Source organism: Manis javanica, chromosome 7 (assembly GCF_040802235.1).
Source record: "Manis javanica isolate MJ-LG chromosome 7, MJ_LKY, whole genome shotgun sequence".
In the NCBI taxonomy this organism is placed as follows: Eukaryota; Metazoa; Chordata; class Mammalia; order Pholidota; family Manidae; genus Manis; species Manis javanica.
In genome coordinates this window covers 25,744,839-25,759,357 of record NC_133162.1, presented here as the reverse complement: position 1 = coordinate 25,759,357, position 14,519 = coordinate 25,744,839, and the positions used below count along the sequence as shown (strand labels likewise).

The 14,519-nt window shown below is 42.5% G+C and overlaps 1 protein-coding gene across 4 annotated transcripts; it reads left to right on the top strand.

Annotated features, from left to right (window-relative positions):
- The first annotated feature begins 1,026 nt into the window (after positions 1-1,026).
- NOLC1 (nucleolar and coiled-body phosphoprotein 1) lies at positions 1,027-8,086 on the top strand. Of its 4 annotated transcripts, none has more exons than XM_017674372.3 (13): positions 1,027-1,237; positions 3,129-3,184; positions 3,296-3,435; positions 3,539-3,669; positions 4,202-4,379; positions 5,071-5,162; positions 5,262-5,397; positions 5,723-5,851; positions 6,043-6,153; positions 6,241-6,885; positions 7,065-7,171; positions 7,348-7,440; positions 7,601-8,086. In XM_017674372.3, the coding sequence occupies exons 1-13, from the start codon at positions 1,118-1,120 to the stop codon at positions 7,757-7,759; spliced, it is 2,097 nt and encodes a 698-aa protein (XP_017529861.2). In that variant the 5' UTR covers positions 1,027-1,117; the 3' UTR covers positions 7,760-8,086. The 4 variants fall into 4 exon arrangements, with proteins under 4 accessions (XP_017529861.2, XP_017529859.2, XP_017529860.2 ...); XM_017674370.3 differs by having other exon boundaries at positions 5,062-5,162; XM_017674371.3 differs by having other exon boundaries at positions 3,293-3,435.
- The last annotated feature ends 6,433 nt before the right edge of the window (positions 8,087-14,519 follow it).

The window sequence follows — 14,519 nt, the reverse complement described above, 5'->3', positions numbered from 1 at the left end:
ACAGGTGTTTAAAGAATGCATTCATGTGGGTAGACTCGGGGGGGAAAAGAGATATAGGAGTTAAGTATCTAGGAGAAGAGGGGATCTGTTTTGAGAAAGGCAAAATGAAGGAGAGGTGTGTTTCCTGAGAAAGTGAATCCTTTTCCTTCCTGAGGGGCATTAATGGGAAGTAGTCAAATGGTAGCGGGGAAGGACTGGAGAGATTGCTCTCTGCTAAGGTGAACCGAAATATGGTAGAACTTGGAATTAACTTGGCAAGCCTGGAAATTTGAGTACTCATGACCAAGGGAGAGGCAGTTGAGTTTTCCAGTTCTACAGGTAGAGTTCATGGTGTGACCTGTGACTCAAGAAGTAGAAGGGTTATTTTCAGGACTATAGGTTTGAAGAGCTTGCTGCTGTGTTTGACTATAGGTTTGGTACACAACCGCTTTTCCCTTCATGGAGCTGATTTAAGGTGGAATAAGTAAGGGGGTAATGGATTGTCTCATGGGTAAATCATGACTGAGGGAGGGGCAGTTTTAGAGATGAAAATCCCAGCACTACCATGGATAATCTGAAGGATCCTCTGCAGTGGAGGTGGGAGTATGGAGTGGTATCTGAGAAAGGGGTTCCTTGGGTGTTGAAAGTGAAGATGGAAGGTGGGAATCCGCTGGCAGCGCGAATGGGGGCGGTTGGGAGATCTTGTGACTAAATCTAGAGAGTGTAAGGACAGCTGGAGTTTGCCGGTCCTCACATTACTCTGGAAACCCAATCCCAGCTCAAGCGCGGGAAACCGCTGCTATTGAAAAAAGGTATGTTCAGCAGTAAGCCGGCCCAAGAAGGAGTTTTCCCGCCACGGCTGAGGGCGTGGCCTCTGATGTCAGGACCCTGCCTATACAGTGGCGGGCGGAGGGCTCCGCCCTTACCAAGATGGCGGCGCTTATGGAACCGGAAAGAGCTGATTTCGCCTTTGCCCTGCCTCCGAGGTGGAGGCAGGGCTGCCGTAAGGGTGCCCGCCCCTTCCTGTGTGCCCCCGCACGGCGCGTTTGCGTCACACTTGTGCGACCTCACTCTTCCGGATTCCCGAGTTTCTGAGTGGTGTGCGTCGGCAACCGTAGTGACGCCTATTGCCCGGAGGATGGCGGACGCCGGCTTGCGCCGCGTGGTTCCCAGCGACCTGTATCCCCTCGTGCTCGGCTTCCTGCGCGATAACCAGCTCTCTGAGGTGGCCAATAAATTCTCCAAGGCAACAGGCGCTGTGAGTCTCGGGCTTGGGGTACGCGCTGGGTTGGGATGACCACAGGGCTCCGGTCCCTGACGGGCGTAGGTACGGGATAGAAAGGTCTGTGTGGTCCGCCAGTTCAGTGTCTGCGGGGCCTTTGTGTGGAACTCGAAGGTGACCGGAGAAATCCTGGAGTATGGGAACTTCCGCTTGCACAAGGTCTGACCAGATAGCGCTGAGACTTGCTGCTTTCTTTTGACGAGCTATGTAGCGGCGGCAGCGTGGGACCCTCGTGGCCCAGGTCACGTAGCTAGCGAAGTGCCGAGAGGAGGGAGTGCCGTGTCCCACCAGAGGCATTGAAGGCTCCTGGTTTCTTTGGGTTTCATGTGGCTGATGCAATGCGTGGCTTGACCTTAACTCTCAATCGAATTAACCCGGGACTCAAAAATAAATACAGTTGCTTTAGAAATGATGGCTGGGATTTTCCTTAGTAAAGAAAATGAGCAGGGGTAGAGGCAGGATTTTGTTTTTAGTTACACTGAAGCAGTATTGAGCATCGTGGCCCTGTCAAGCAGCCATGGCAGTGGGCTTGAATCTGTTACTTCTCAAATGAAATAAATCTAGGTTTGGGACCAGGTTCTGCCACTTTTAAGATGTATGACCTGGGCAGCTTGCTTACACTAAGTCTGTATTTCTATGGGGATGTCATCATTCACTTTATACGTAGGGTTTTTGTTAAGTTTAAGTAGCATGATATCCAAAATGGCAATCCCAATGCCTGGTGCTGAGGAAAGACCAATGAGTGAATGCTGTTGTCATAGTTTTGGTAATTTAGAATGTTCCAAACAAATATACAAGGTAGATGACCAGGAGCATAGAAGGTTTGGAATATGTATCTCAAGAAAAGCAGACGTGACTGTGGAAGTAACTTTGAGAGAGGGTAGAGTGGTGGTCTTTAGTAGTCTTAGCCATTCTCCAAAATAGTCTTGTTCTTTATGGCAGAATCAGGCTGCACAAGTTGAGAATCATATCAGCCTCAGAAAAGGACTTGCTTAAGCTGCAACAGCCTGCCATGTGATCTGATATAACTGTTTTGTATTGGAACTGTTTTGAATTAACTATTAGGAAGGCTGCAAAGAGTGTTTCCACAAGGGGCTGAGTGCAGTTGGGCCTTTTAGAATCAGTTCTTTTTTATGTGACAAAACGAATCTTTGTGGAGGGCTTACAAAGGGCCAAATGCTAAACCCTTTGATCCTCTCAACAACTTAATAAGATGTGTAGGTTTATCTTCATTTTATAGGGAAGAAATACCTTCAGAAAGACTAAGTAATGTACTCAGAGTCACACAGTAATAACTGGCAGAGCTAAGTTTCCCATCTGTGCTCATCTAACTCTGAGCCTGTATTGTGTGTGCAGTAATGCCTTGCCTTTTTTTTTTTTTGCTTCGATTTGTATCAGTATAATTAATAGTTGAATGCAGTTCTGTCCTGAATACGTAACATAGCTTTTTACCAGTCTTCTCTTGGAAGCTGGTTTCCAGTGATTTTGTTATAAAGCACATTGCAGCAAATACCTTATAAGTGTTTGTGCCCATGTTTCATGGATAAGGATATACTGCTAGGTGATACATTGCTAGAGTAAAGGGTTGCACATTTTTAAAGGCTTTGATGAGTAGGATTGACAAACTGGGGATAGGTGTTGCCAGAAACTACAGGAATAGCCCAAGGTTTTGGTATCAAACATTTGGAAATACCTAAGTAGAATATTTTTCTCCTAATTTATGTGAGTAAGAGAAGTCTTGTGAAGATATACAAATACAACAGGTATAAAACAGGTCAGTTTTAATGAGAAAGTAACACAGAATCAAATCTCCTCTAGATTAACCAGGATAGTTTTCTTATCTAGTGCTTTTTCTTTTCTCCTACAGACCCAGCAGGATGCCAATGCCTCTTCCCTCTTGGACATCTATAGCTTCTGGCTCAAGTAAGTCTCCCCTCTACCACTGTCTCTTTTCAACCTACAAGGAGCTGGGTTGTGCTCTTCGGTTTGGGAGGGTCCTGAGTCCCCTGAAGTTGTCCTAATGTACCTCAGCAGGTCCACCAAGGCCCCAAAGCAGAAGTTACAGGCAAACGGACCAGTAACTAAGAAGACTAAGAAGAAGACCTCATCTAGTGACAGCAGTGAGGATAGCAGTGAGGAAGAAAAAGCCCAAGGGCCTCCACCTAAGAAAGCTGGTAAGGCTGGGCAGGAAGTTGGGGTTAGTGGTTCCAGTGAAAGGGTCTGTAACCTACCTATACCACATGGCTGATTCTTACTGGGATCTATACTTTGGTTCAGCAATACCTGCCAAGCGGACCAGTCTGTCTCAGCTTCCTGGCAAGACTACAGCCAAAGCATCAGAAAGCAGCAGCAGTGAAGAATCCAGTGATGATGATGAGGAGGAGGACAAAAAGAAAAAGCCTGTACAGGTTTGCAACTTTGGGAAGGAAAGGAGTTGTTTAAGGGATTGGAAAGAAGAAACCTGAAATATTGGCTTCTGTCTTGTGACCAAGGGATGCTTGTGGGTATATAACACGTGATTATAGGGAAGAAAATCTGGGGACTTACAGAGAGGTGATAAAAGTATGAGATCTGGAAAGGATATGTTAGGCTGAAGTTAGACTCTGAATCTAGAGGAAATGCAACCCATTGTGCTTTGCTGGTGGCTTTGGTTTCTCTGGAACACTATTAAGGATTCCAAAAGTAAGAGAGTATGTTTTGTAGACAGGTGGTGGAAGCTCTAGGCAGGGAATGATAGGGACAAGGCTGATAGATCAAGTGGCTGAACTTTTTCTTAAAAATAATTTGTTACTATTTTTGTATGCTGTTCTGCTTGGTTTTCCCTCGCTCTTGCTGTTCCATTAGTCCCTAAAAAAGTAAAAGGAACTAGAAAAATGTCTACCTTAGGATGCCTTCTGGATATCTCTAGAAACTGTTGATTCTCATCATGTTTTCTCACAGAAGGGAGTTAAACCCCAGGCCAAGGCAGCCAAAGTTCCTCCTAAGAAGGCCAAGAGCTCTGATTCTGATTCTGATTCTGATTCTGATTCAAGCTCAGAGGATGAGGCACCGAAGAACCAGAAGCCAAAGACAACACCTGTGACAGCTAAAGTTCAGGCTAAAGCCCTAGGCAAACCAGGTACCATTCTGTTTGCAAGAGGCTGCACTGGTTGCCAGGTTTCTCTGGGACTGATGTTAAAGTTGCTCATTCAGCACAGAGTGAAATGGCATTCGTTGTTGAGGTAGAGTTACTGATTAGTGCCATCTTTTAACGTTTTTTATTAAGCAAAAAATTTCACCATTAGGGGCTAGGAACTAGAGAAATAGTCTGCAGCAAGGGAAAACTTGCTTTAAAAAATGGTATTGGTTTGGCAATCTTTAGTTGGCATCTTATGGACATTTTATATTCCCACAAATCTTAATTCTACTGTGACCTTAGATTTGTATTCTTTGTGCTTTTCCCTACCATTTCTCCCTGTACCTGCATTCTTTGGGACAAGTGAGAGTTTGAATTTTCTTCTGTAATTTTTCTCTGATAAAGGCTAGTTATGATTTATAGGAGTTGGAATGGAAGTTGGAGTACAGAACTTTAGAGGGCATATCTAAGTTATTTGCATTATACCATTTTTTAAAAAGATAGTTGTATTTTTTTAATTGGGCAGGACAGTTGTCCTTTGATGCAGTAAATCATGCAGTCTCTCCTCATGCCTGTTCTAAAGGCAAGAGAGTTGATAGATTCCTAAATTCTGAGCTGATAGGAAGGAGGTATTTTATAGTCCTTTGATGCCTTGGTACCCCTTTACACTGTTTTTTTCCCTGAGGTACACCAGCTCGGGCAGCCCCTAAAGCAGCCAATGGCAAAGCAGCTAGCAGCAGCAGTGATGACTCAGAAGAGGAGAAGGCGGTAGCCATCTCCAAGAAGGTCTGGGCCATACCTTCCCCTGAGAAGAGGGGACCATGGCAGGGGATGACCTGGGTCAGCATTTCCCTGTGGTAACTTGGTTTTCTCTGTGTCTTGCAGACTGTACCTAAAAAGCAAGTTGTGGCTAAGGCTCCAGTGAAAGCAGCTGCTGCATCTACCCAGAAGAGTTCCAGCAGTGAGGACTCCTCCAGTGAGGAGGAGGAGGAACAGAAAAAACCCATGAAGAAAAAACCAGGTGACTAGACATGGGGCATCAAGCTGCACATCTGTGACCAGGGTCTAGTTGCAGGAGGACCTCTGCAGTCACTCTGTGGACCTCTCCACACAGCTATTGACACAACAGCTAGCTTCTTCTAGAGAAAAGAAAAAGTCGTTGAGCCTCTTGTAATCTAGACCAGAAAATGATATGCCACCACCTTGGCCACATTCTGTTGGTTAGAAGTGAAGTGAGTCACTAATTCTAGCTCACTCTTGAAGGAGATCTGAACTCCATTTCTAGAAGGGAGTACTATCAAAGAATTTGCATATTTTAAAACCGCCACACTGTCCCTTTTAAACAGGTCCCTATAGTTCAGTTCCCCCTCCTTCTGCTCCCCCACCCAAGAAGTCCCTGGGAACCCAGATTCCCAAGAAAGCTGCAGAGAAGAAACAGGCTGTGGAGGGCACTGGGGACAGCAGCGATGAGTCTGGTAAGTCATCACCAGTGGTGAGTGGGCGTAGGGGTGTATGAGGAATAAGGAAGATGAAAATGCTTGTGTCCCCTTTGCTTTTCACTGAGGCAAGACAGGGCTAAGGCTCTGTGTGGGTAGTTGCATCCTTTTTATTGTTACTGGTTGGGTTTGAACACTGGCCCCAGCCTAATGCCATAAGTTTTCTTCAGATTCAAGTTCTGAGGAAGAAAAGAAACCCCCAGCTAAGCCAGTTGTTTCTAAAGCAACCACTAAACCAGCTCCAGCAAAGAAGGCAGCAGAGAGCTCTTCAGACAGCTCAGGTAAGGCATATGGAGGCCCTCAGGGTAGTGGGAGGTCCAGGGGCCTCACTCAGTCTGATTTGGGGAGCTGTTTTGTCCTCTGTTTAGACTCTGACAGTTCTGAGGATGAAGCTCCTGCCAGACCAGCCAGTACCACCAAAAATGCCTCAAGTAAGCCAGCTGCCACTCTCAAGCAGGCTGCAGCTAAACCAGCTACAACTCTCAAGCAGCCTGTGGGCAGTGGCCAGAAGCCTCTGGCCAGAAAGGCTGATAGCAGTTCCAGCGAGGAGGAGAGCAGTTCTAGTGAGGAGGAGGAGGAGAAGGTGAAGAAGGCTGTGGCCATCCCCAAGTCCAAGGTGACAGCCAAAGGAACTCCATCTTTGCCTGCCAAACAGGCCTCTCAGGGTGGTGGAGACAGCAGCTCTGATTCAGACAGTTCCAGCAGTGAGGAAGAGGAGGAAGAGAAGACTAAGTCCCCAGTTAAAAAGAAGCCACAGAAAGCAGTGGGAGCTGTAGCCCTTTCCAAGCCTGCTCCTACGAAAAAATTAGCAGCTGAGAGCAGCAGCAGTTCTTCCTCTGATGACTCCAGTGAGGAGGAGGTGAAGGAGAAGCCCAAGAGCAAGGGCACTCCAAGACCACAAGTCCCCAAGACCAATGGTACCTCTGCACTGACTGCCCAGAATGGAAAAGCAGACCAGGACAGCATCGAGGAGGAGGAAGAAAAGAATGCAGCAGGTGCAATTTCTAAGCCAGGTCTGTATCCAGAGAACCTGTCCCCCTGGGTTTGTTCCTGCATGTTAGGGTGGGATATACTCTTGAGGGATGGGTTAGAGAGAGGAGGCCGTGATTAAGCTTCCAGGTAAGGGCTTCAGTGTGGGAACATGGGAGGAGGAACAGGAAACGTCCCCAAAGGCTGGCTTGTTGTTCTGTAGGTTCAGCAAAGAAGCGGAAGCAGAATGAGGCTGCCAAGGAAGCAGAGACTCCTCAAGCCAAGAAGATGAAGCCCCAGACACCCAACACATTTCCAAAAAGGAAGAAAGTAAGTTGTCTTATTTTCCTGTCAGGAGCCAGCCTTTAAAGAGTAGAAAGAACAATTTGGGATCATCTTGACAGCCCTCTGCCTAGCCTGGCACACATGTACATGTGTGTAGCTCAGGAGGGCCTTTTGGTTACATGACCACGACATCTTTAATTTCCTACTTCGTTCTTCTCCAGGGAGAAAAGAGGGCATCTTCCCCATTCCGAAGGATCAAGGAGGAGGAAATTGAGGTGGATGCTCGAGTGGCAGACAACTCCTTTGATGCCAAGGTGAGGAGAGGCGTTTCACCATTCTTGAGGGGAAGGGAGGACAGCTCTTGGTTTCGGCTGGTGGGAAGCTCTCTGGGTTCCTGTTGCCTTAAGCAGGAAGGAGAAGGTGACAGGGCCTTGGTGTCCATCTTTGTGTTAACCACCTCTCTCTACTTGCCAGCAAGGCGCAGCCGGAGACTGGGGGGAGCGAGCCAATCAGGTTCTGAAGTTCACCAAAGGCAAATCCTTCCGACATGAGAAAACCAAGAAGAAGCGGGGCAGCTATCGGGGAGGCTCCATCTCAGTCCAGGTCAATTCCATTAAGTTTGACAGCGAGTGACCTGGGCCGTCTGTCATGAAACAGGGGTGATGACCTGAAACCACTTACTTTCCCCAGTGGACTCTCAGCTCTGTTAGTGAGGGGTTTTGGTGAGGACGGCAGTTTAGAATAGGTCTGAAGACACTGGATGTTAACATCCTCTGTGGTCCTTTTCTGCATTCATAGTTTTGTACAGTTTTGTTTTTGAGTTGAGTAGCAAGGACAAGGTAACAGGAGTGGGCTTTTTTAAGATAAGTTCATTTTAGTTGTCATTCCCTTTTCCCTGTTTTGTGGAGGTCCTCATACTGAGAAATTTGTATATTTTATATTAAATCATTTCCTATTGGTTTTTGTTGTGATTTTCAGTGGTGGGTTCCCACAGATAAAGTCTTAGCTGTTGCTCAAGACATAGCAAAGGTCACACATACGAATTTCTTAATTGGAGATTCTGCCTATGTGAGTAAATGTGTCCACATTTCTTCTCTCCTAGCCCTCAGAGCAATGGTGAGGGGCACTTAAGAATGGTTAATATTATATTTCTATTAAGCATGTACTAAGTAGTTCATCCTCATTCATGGGGTCTAGAACTGAAGTTTTCAGCTGGCATGGACTTTTAACTACTTTTTGGAATACAATTCACCATTTTGTTACAGGCAAAATTCTGGTGTGGTGTGAATGCTGTGGGGTTAGTCTGAATATTTTGTTTTCTGTAATCTTATCATTATTATATAATATTTGCAAAACATGTTTTTTAATTTGAATGCATAAGCTTTTATATTGTTCAAAGAATTTTTTCTTATTATTTGACCCTTAATAATTGAGGCCTAAATTGAGGTACTAAATTGAGGCCTGCATCTTTTCATTTTTTACATTTCAGAGAACAAAATCATGTTGATTTAATCTAAAAAGTCTATATCACTTGGTATTTCTGTCTTGGTAGCAGTGGTGACACAAAGTTAATTTCATTAACTCTTAACATGGTGGGGAACCACTGATCAAGAAAGTGAAAGAAAAGATACAGTGAAAAATCTCAATCCTCAGAATTAGATTACATTAGTCAGGTGAATTTATAGGTAACACCTTTACAAAGTGTATATCCTGGTAAAGCTTGAGTAGAGTGAGGTTGGGAGAGCATTTGTCTTGTAGTTGGTACATGGAAACAACTAATGTTGCCCCTGCAGAACCTTTACTATCAAACAGTGGGGGTAAGGATAAAAACCAGCGAGAAGACATAAGACTCCTTAGGCCACTGACTGATTGTGAAGCTGTAGGGAGGTGACTGTTGGCACTGCTCATCCAGAGTAGGAAGGGGAGGGAAGAGTAAACAAACACTCAGGGCAGGACTGTCCCCATGGTGGGAAAGTGCCCAGCTTCATGGATGGAGATGTAGGTTTTAAGATTAACCTCCCTGTGTTTGGATTCCGTATTTACCAAGTAACATGATGATAACCAGGTTTTCCATGTAACGGCCTCTAGGAAGAAAATGCACTGTTCATGCTGACATAGGTCTTTCAGTCTGCATGGTAAAAAAGTGGTTAAATCTTACTACAAAATAATAAACTGGCTGGTTTATAATGTGTCTTGGGGAGTCTCATTACTGTCAGTTCAAACCCTTCCCACCTCCTACTCAAACCAGAACAACTTGGGTGGCAGTTAGAGGGCTGGGGTGCAGACCTGTGAGTCACTGTGGAGACTTTCTGACAGCAGCTTGTTGGTTCTTCTTGGCCATATCTTGTCTCATGGTGCCTTTTCCAAGCAATAGTCTAGTCTACATAATTGAAGGTTGGCAAAATGGCCTATGGGTCAGATCCGGCCTGTGGCTTGGTTTGGATTAGGAGTTAAGAATTTTTATATTTTTACAGGGCTTAAAAATATATATATATAGTGTGACAACTTTATGCGGCCCATAAAGCCTACAATATTTACTGTCTGGCCCTTTACAAAAAGATTGCTGACCCTGATCTAAATCAGTGATTCCATAAACACTGGCCGGAAATTAGTATCATCTGGGGAACTTTTAAAAACATACCTAGGCAGCTCCATCCTCAGACCAGTTGAGTCAGACCCTCGTGCTCTGGTGGGGCATGGGTGTTAGGATTTTTTAAATTTATTTTTATATTTAATTTTTAATTTTTTTGTTTTGGTATCATTAATCTACAATTACATGAAGAACATATGTTTACTAGGCTCCCCCCTCCACCAAGTCCCCCCTACAAACCCTATTACAGTCACTGCCCATCAGCGTAGTAAGATGCTGTAGAATCACTACTTCTCTGTTGCACAGCCCTCCCCATGCCCCCACTCACATTACACATGCTAATCATAATGCCCCCTTTTTCTCCACCCTTATCCCTCCCTTCCCACCCATCCTCAGTCCCTTTCCCTTTGGTAACTATTAGTCCATTCTTGGGTTCTGTGATTGTGCTGCTGTTTTGTTCCTTCACTTTTTCTTTGTTCTTATACTCCACATATGAGTGAAATCATTTGGTACTTGTCTCTCTCCGCCTGGCTTATTTCAGAGCATAATACTCTAGCTCCATCCATGTTGCAAATGGTAAAATTTGTTCTTATGGCTGAATAATATTCCATTGTGTATATGTACCACATCTTTATCTATTCATCTACTGATGGACACTTAGGTTGCTTCCATTTCTTGGCTACTGTAAATAGTGCTGTGATAAACATAGGGATGCATCTGTCTTTTTCAAACTGGGCTGCTGCATTCTTAGAGTAAATTCCTAGAAGTGGAATTCCTGGGTCAAATGGTATTACTATTTTGAACATTTTGAGGAACCTCCATACTGCTTTCCACAATGGTTGAACTAATTTACATTCCCACCTGCAGTGTAGGAGGGTTCCCCTTTCTCCTCAACCTTGCCAACATTTGTTGTTTGTCTTTTGGATGTTGGCCATCCTAACTGGTTTGAGGTGATACCTCATTATGGTTCTAATTTGCATTTCTCTGATGATTAGGGATGTGGAGCATCTTTTCATGTGTCGGCCATCTGAATTTCTTCTTTAGAGAACTGTCTATTCAGCTCCTCTGCCCATTTTTTAATTGGATTGTTTGCTTTTTGTTTGTTGAGGCACGTGAGCTCTTTATATACTTTGAATGTTAGCCCTTTATTGGATCTGTCATTTATAAATATATTCTCCCATACTGTAGGATACCTTTTTGTTCTATTGATGGTGTACTTTGCTGTCAGAAGCTTTTCAGCTTGATATAGTCCCATTTGTTCATTTTTGCTTTTGTTTCACTCGCCTGGGGAGATGTTCATGAAGAAGACGGTCATGTTTATATCTAAGAGATTTTTGCCTATGTTTTTTTCTAAGAATTTTATGGTTTCATGACTTGCATTCAGGTCTTTGATCCATTTCGAATTTACTTTTGTGTATTGGTTTAGAGAGTGATTCAGTTTCATTCTCTTACATGTAGCTGTCTAGTTTTGCCAGCACCATCTGTTGAAGAGACTGTCATTTCCCCATTGTATGTCCATGGCTCCTTTGTCATATATTAATTGACCAGGTATGTTTTGATTAATGTCTGGAGTCTCTATTCTGTTCCACTGGTCTGTGACTCTGTTCTTGTGCCACTATCAAATTGTCTTGATTACAGTGGCTTTGTAGTAGAGCTTGAAGTTGGGGAGTGAGATTCCCCCCACTTTGTTCTTCTCAGGATTGCTTTGGCTATTCGAGGTCTTTGGTGGTTCCATATGAATTTTTGTTCTATTTGTTCCAGTTCATTGAAGAATGCTTTTGGTAATTTGATAGGAATTGCGTCAAATCTATATGTTGTTTTGGTCATGATGGCCATTTTGACAATATTAATTCTTCCTAGTCAGGAGCATGGGATGAGTTTCCATTTGTTAGTGTCCTCTTTAATTTCTCTTAAGAGTGTCTTATAGTTTTCCAGGTATAGGTCTTTCACTTCCTTGGTTAGGTTTATTCCTAGGTATTTTATTCTTTTTGATGCAATTGTGAATGGAATTGTTTTCCTGATTTCTCTTTCTATTAGTTCATTGTTAGTGCATAGGGAAGCCACAGATTTATGTGTGTTAATTTTGTTTTCTGCAACTTTGCTGAATTCTGATATCAGTTCTAGTAGTTTGGGAGTGGAATCTTTAGGGTTTTTTATGTACAATATCATGTCATCTGCAAATAGTGACAGTTTAACTTCTTTATCAATCTGGATTCCTTGTATTTCTTTGTTTTGTCTAATTGCTGTGGCTAGGACCTCCAGTACTATGTTGAATAACAGTGGGTATAGTGGGCATCCCTGTCTTGTTCCTAATCTCAGAGGAAAAGCTTTCAGCTTCTCTCTATTCAGTATGATGTTGGCTGTGGGTTTATCATATATGGCCTTTATTATGTTGAGGTACTTAACATCTATGCCCATTTTGTTGAGTTTTTATCATGAATGGAAGTTGAATTTGTCAAATGCTTTTTCAGCATCTATGGAGATGATCATGTGGTTTTTGTCCTTTTTATTTATGTAGTGGATGATGTTGATGGTTTTTCGAATGTTGTACCATCCTTGCATCCCTGGGATGAATCCCACTTGGTCATGGTGTATGATCCTTTTGATGTATTTTTGAATTTGGTTTGCTAATATTTTGTTGAGTATTTTTGCATTTACGTTCATCAGGGATACTGGTCTGTAATTTTCTTTTTTGGTGGGATTGTTGCCTGGTTTTGGTATTAGGGTGATGTTGGCTTCATAGAATGAGTTTGGGAGTATTCCCTCCTCTTCTACTTTTTGGAAAACTTTAAGGAGAATGGGTATTAGGTCTTCACTAAATGTTTGATAAAGTTCTGCGGTGAAGCCATCAGATCCAGGGAGTTTGTTCTTAGGTAGTTTTTTAATTAGCAATTCAATTTCATTGCTGGTAATTGGTCTGTTCAGATTTTCTGTTTCTTGTTCAGCCTTGGAAGGTTGTATTTTTCTAGAAAGTTGTCTATTCTAGGTTATCCAGTTTATTAGCCTATAATTTTTCATAGTATTCTGTCATAATTCTTTGCATTTCTGTGGTGTCTATAGTGACTTTTCCATTCCCATTTTTGATACTGTTTATGTGTGTAGACTTTTTTTCTTGATAAGTCTGGATACTTGTTTATCTATTTTGTTAATTTTCTCAACGAACCAGCTCCTGCTTTCATTGATTCCTTCTATTGTTTTATTCTTCTCAATTTTATTTATTTATGCTCTAATCTTTATTATGTCCCTCTTTCTACTGACTTTTGGCCTCATTTGTTCTTCTTTTTCTAGTTTTGTTAATTGTGAGTTTAGACTGTTCATATGGGATTGTCCTTTCCTGAGGTAGGCCTGTATGTTAATACTTCCCTTGTAGCACCATCTTTGCTGCATCCCACAGATTTTGTGATGTTGAATTATTGTCATCATTTGTCTCCATATATTGCTTGATCTCTGTTTTTATTTGGTCATCGATTTCATTGGTTATTTAGGAGCATGTTGTGAAACCTCCATGTGTTTGTGGGCTTTTTCATTTTCTTTGCGTAATTTATTTCTAGTTTCATACCTTTGTGGTCTGAGAAACTGGTTGGTACAATTTCAATCTTTTTTAATTTACCCAGGGTCTTTTTGTGGCCTAATATATGATCTTTTCTTGAAAATGTTCCATGTGCACTTGAGAAGAAATATGTATCCTGCTGCTTTTGGGTGGAGAGTTCTGTAAATATATGTTGGGTCCATCTATTCTAATGTGTTGTTCAATGCCTCTGTCTCCTTACTTATCTTCTCTCTGCTTGATCTTTCCCTTGGAGTGAGTGGAGTATTGAAGTCTTCTAGAATAAATGCCTTGCAGTCTATTTCCCCTTTTAATTCTGTCAGTATGTGTTTCACATGTGTTGGGTGTATAGATATTTATAATGATTATATCCTCTTGTTGGACTGACCCCTTTATCATTATGTAATGCCCATCTTTGTCTCTTGTGACTTTCTTCCTTTTAAATTCTATTTTGTCTGATACTAGTACTACTATTCCTGCTTTTTTCTCCCTATTAGTTGCAGATATTAGAAACATCTTTTTCAGTCTCTTCACTTTTAGTCTGTGTATGTCTTTGGGTTTGAATTGAGTCTCTCTAGACAGCATCTAGTTGGGTCTTATTTTTTTATCCATTCAGTGACTATGTCTTTTGATTGGTGCATTTAGACCATGTACATTTAGGGTGCTTATCGACAGATATGTGCTTACTGTCATTGCAGGCTTTAGATTCATGGTTACCAAAGGTTCAAGGTTAACTTCCTACTATCTAAGAGTCTAACTTAACTCACTTGGTATGCTATTACAAACACAATCTAGAGGGTTTTTTTTCTCCTCCTTTTTCTTCCTCCTCCATTCTTTATATATTAGGTATCATATTCTGTAGTCTTTGTCTGTCACTTGATTGACTTTGGGGGTAGTTGATTTAACTTTGCATTTTCCTAGTAATTAACAATTCTACTTTCTTTACTGTGGCTTTATTACCTCTGGTGACAGCTATTTAACCTTAGGAACACTTCCATCTATAGCAGTCCCTCCAAAATGTACTGTAGAGATGGTTTGTGGGAGGTAAATTCTCTCAGCTTTTGCTTATCTGGAAATTGTTTAATCCCTCCTTCAAATTTAAATGATAATCTTGCCAGATATAGTATTCTTGGTTCAAGGGCCTTCTGCTTTATTGTGTTAAATATATCATGCCACTTCCTTCTGGCCTGTAAGGTTTCTGCTGAGAAGTCTGATGATAGCCTGATGGCTTTTCCTTTGTATATGATCTTTTTTCT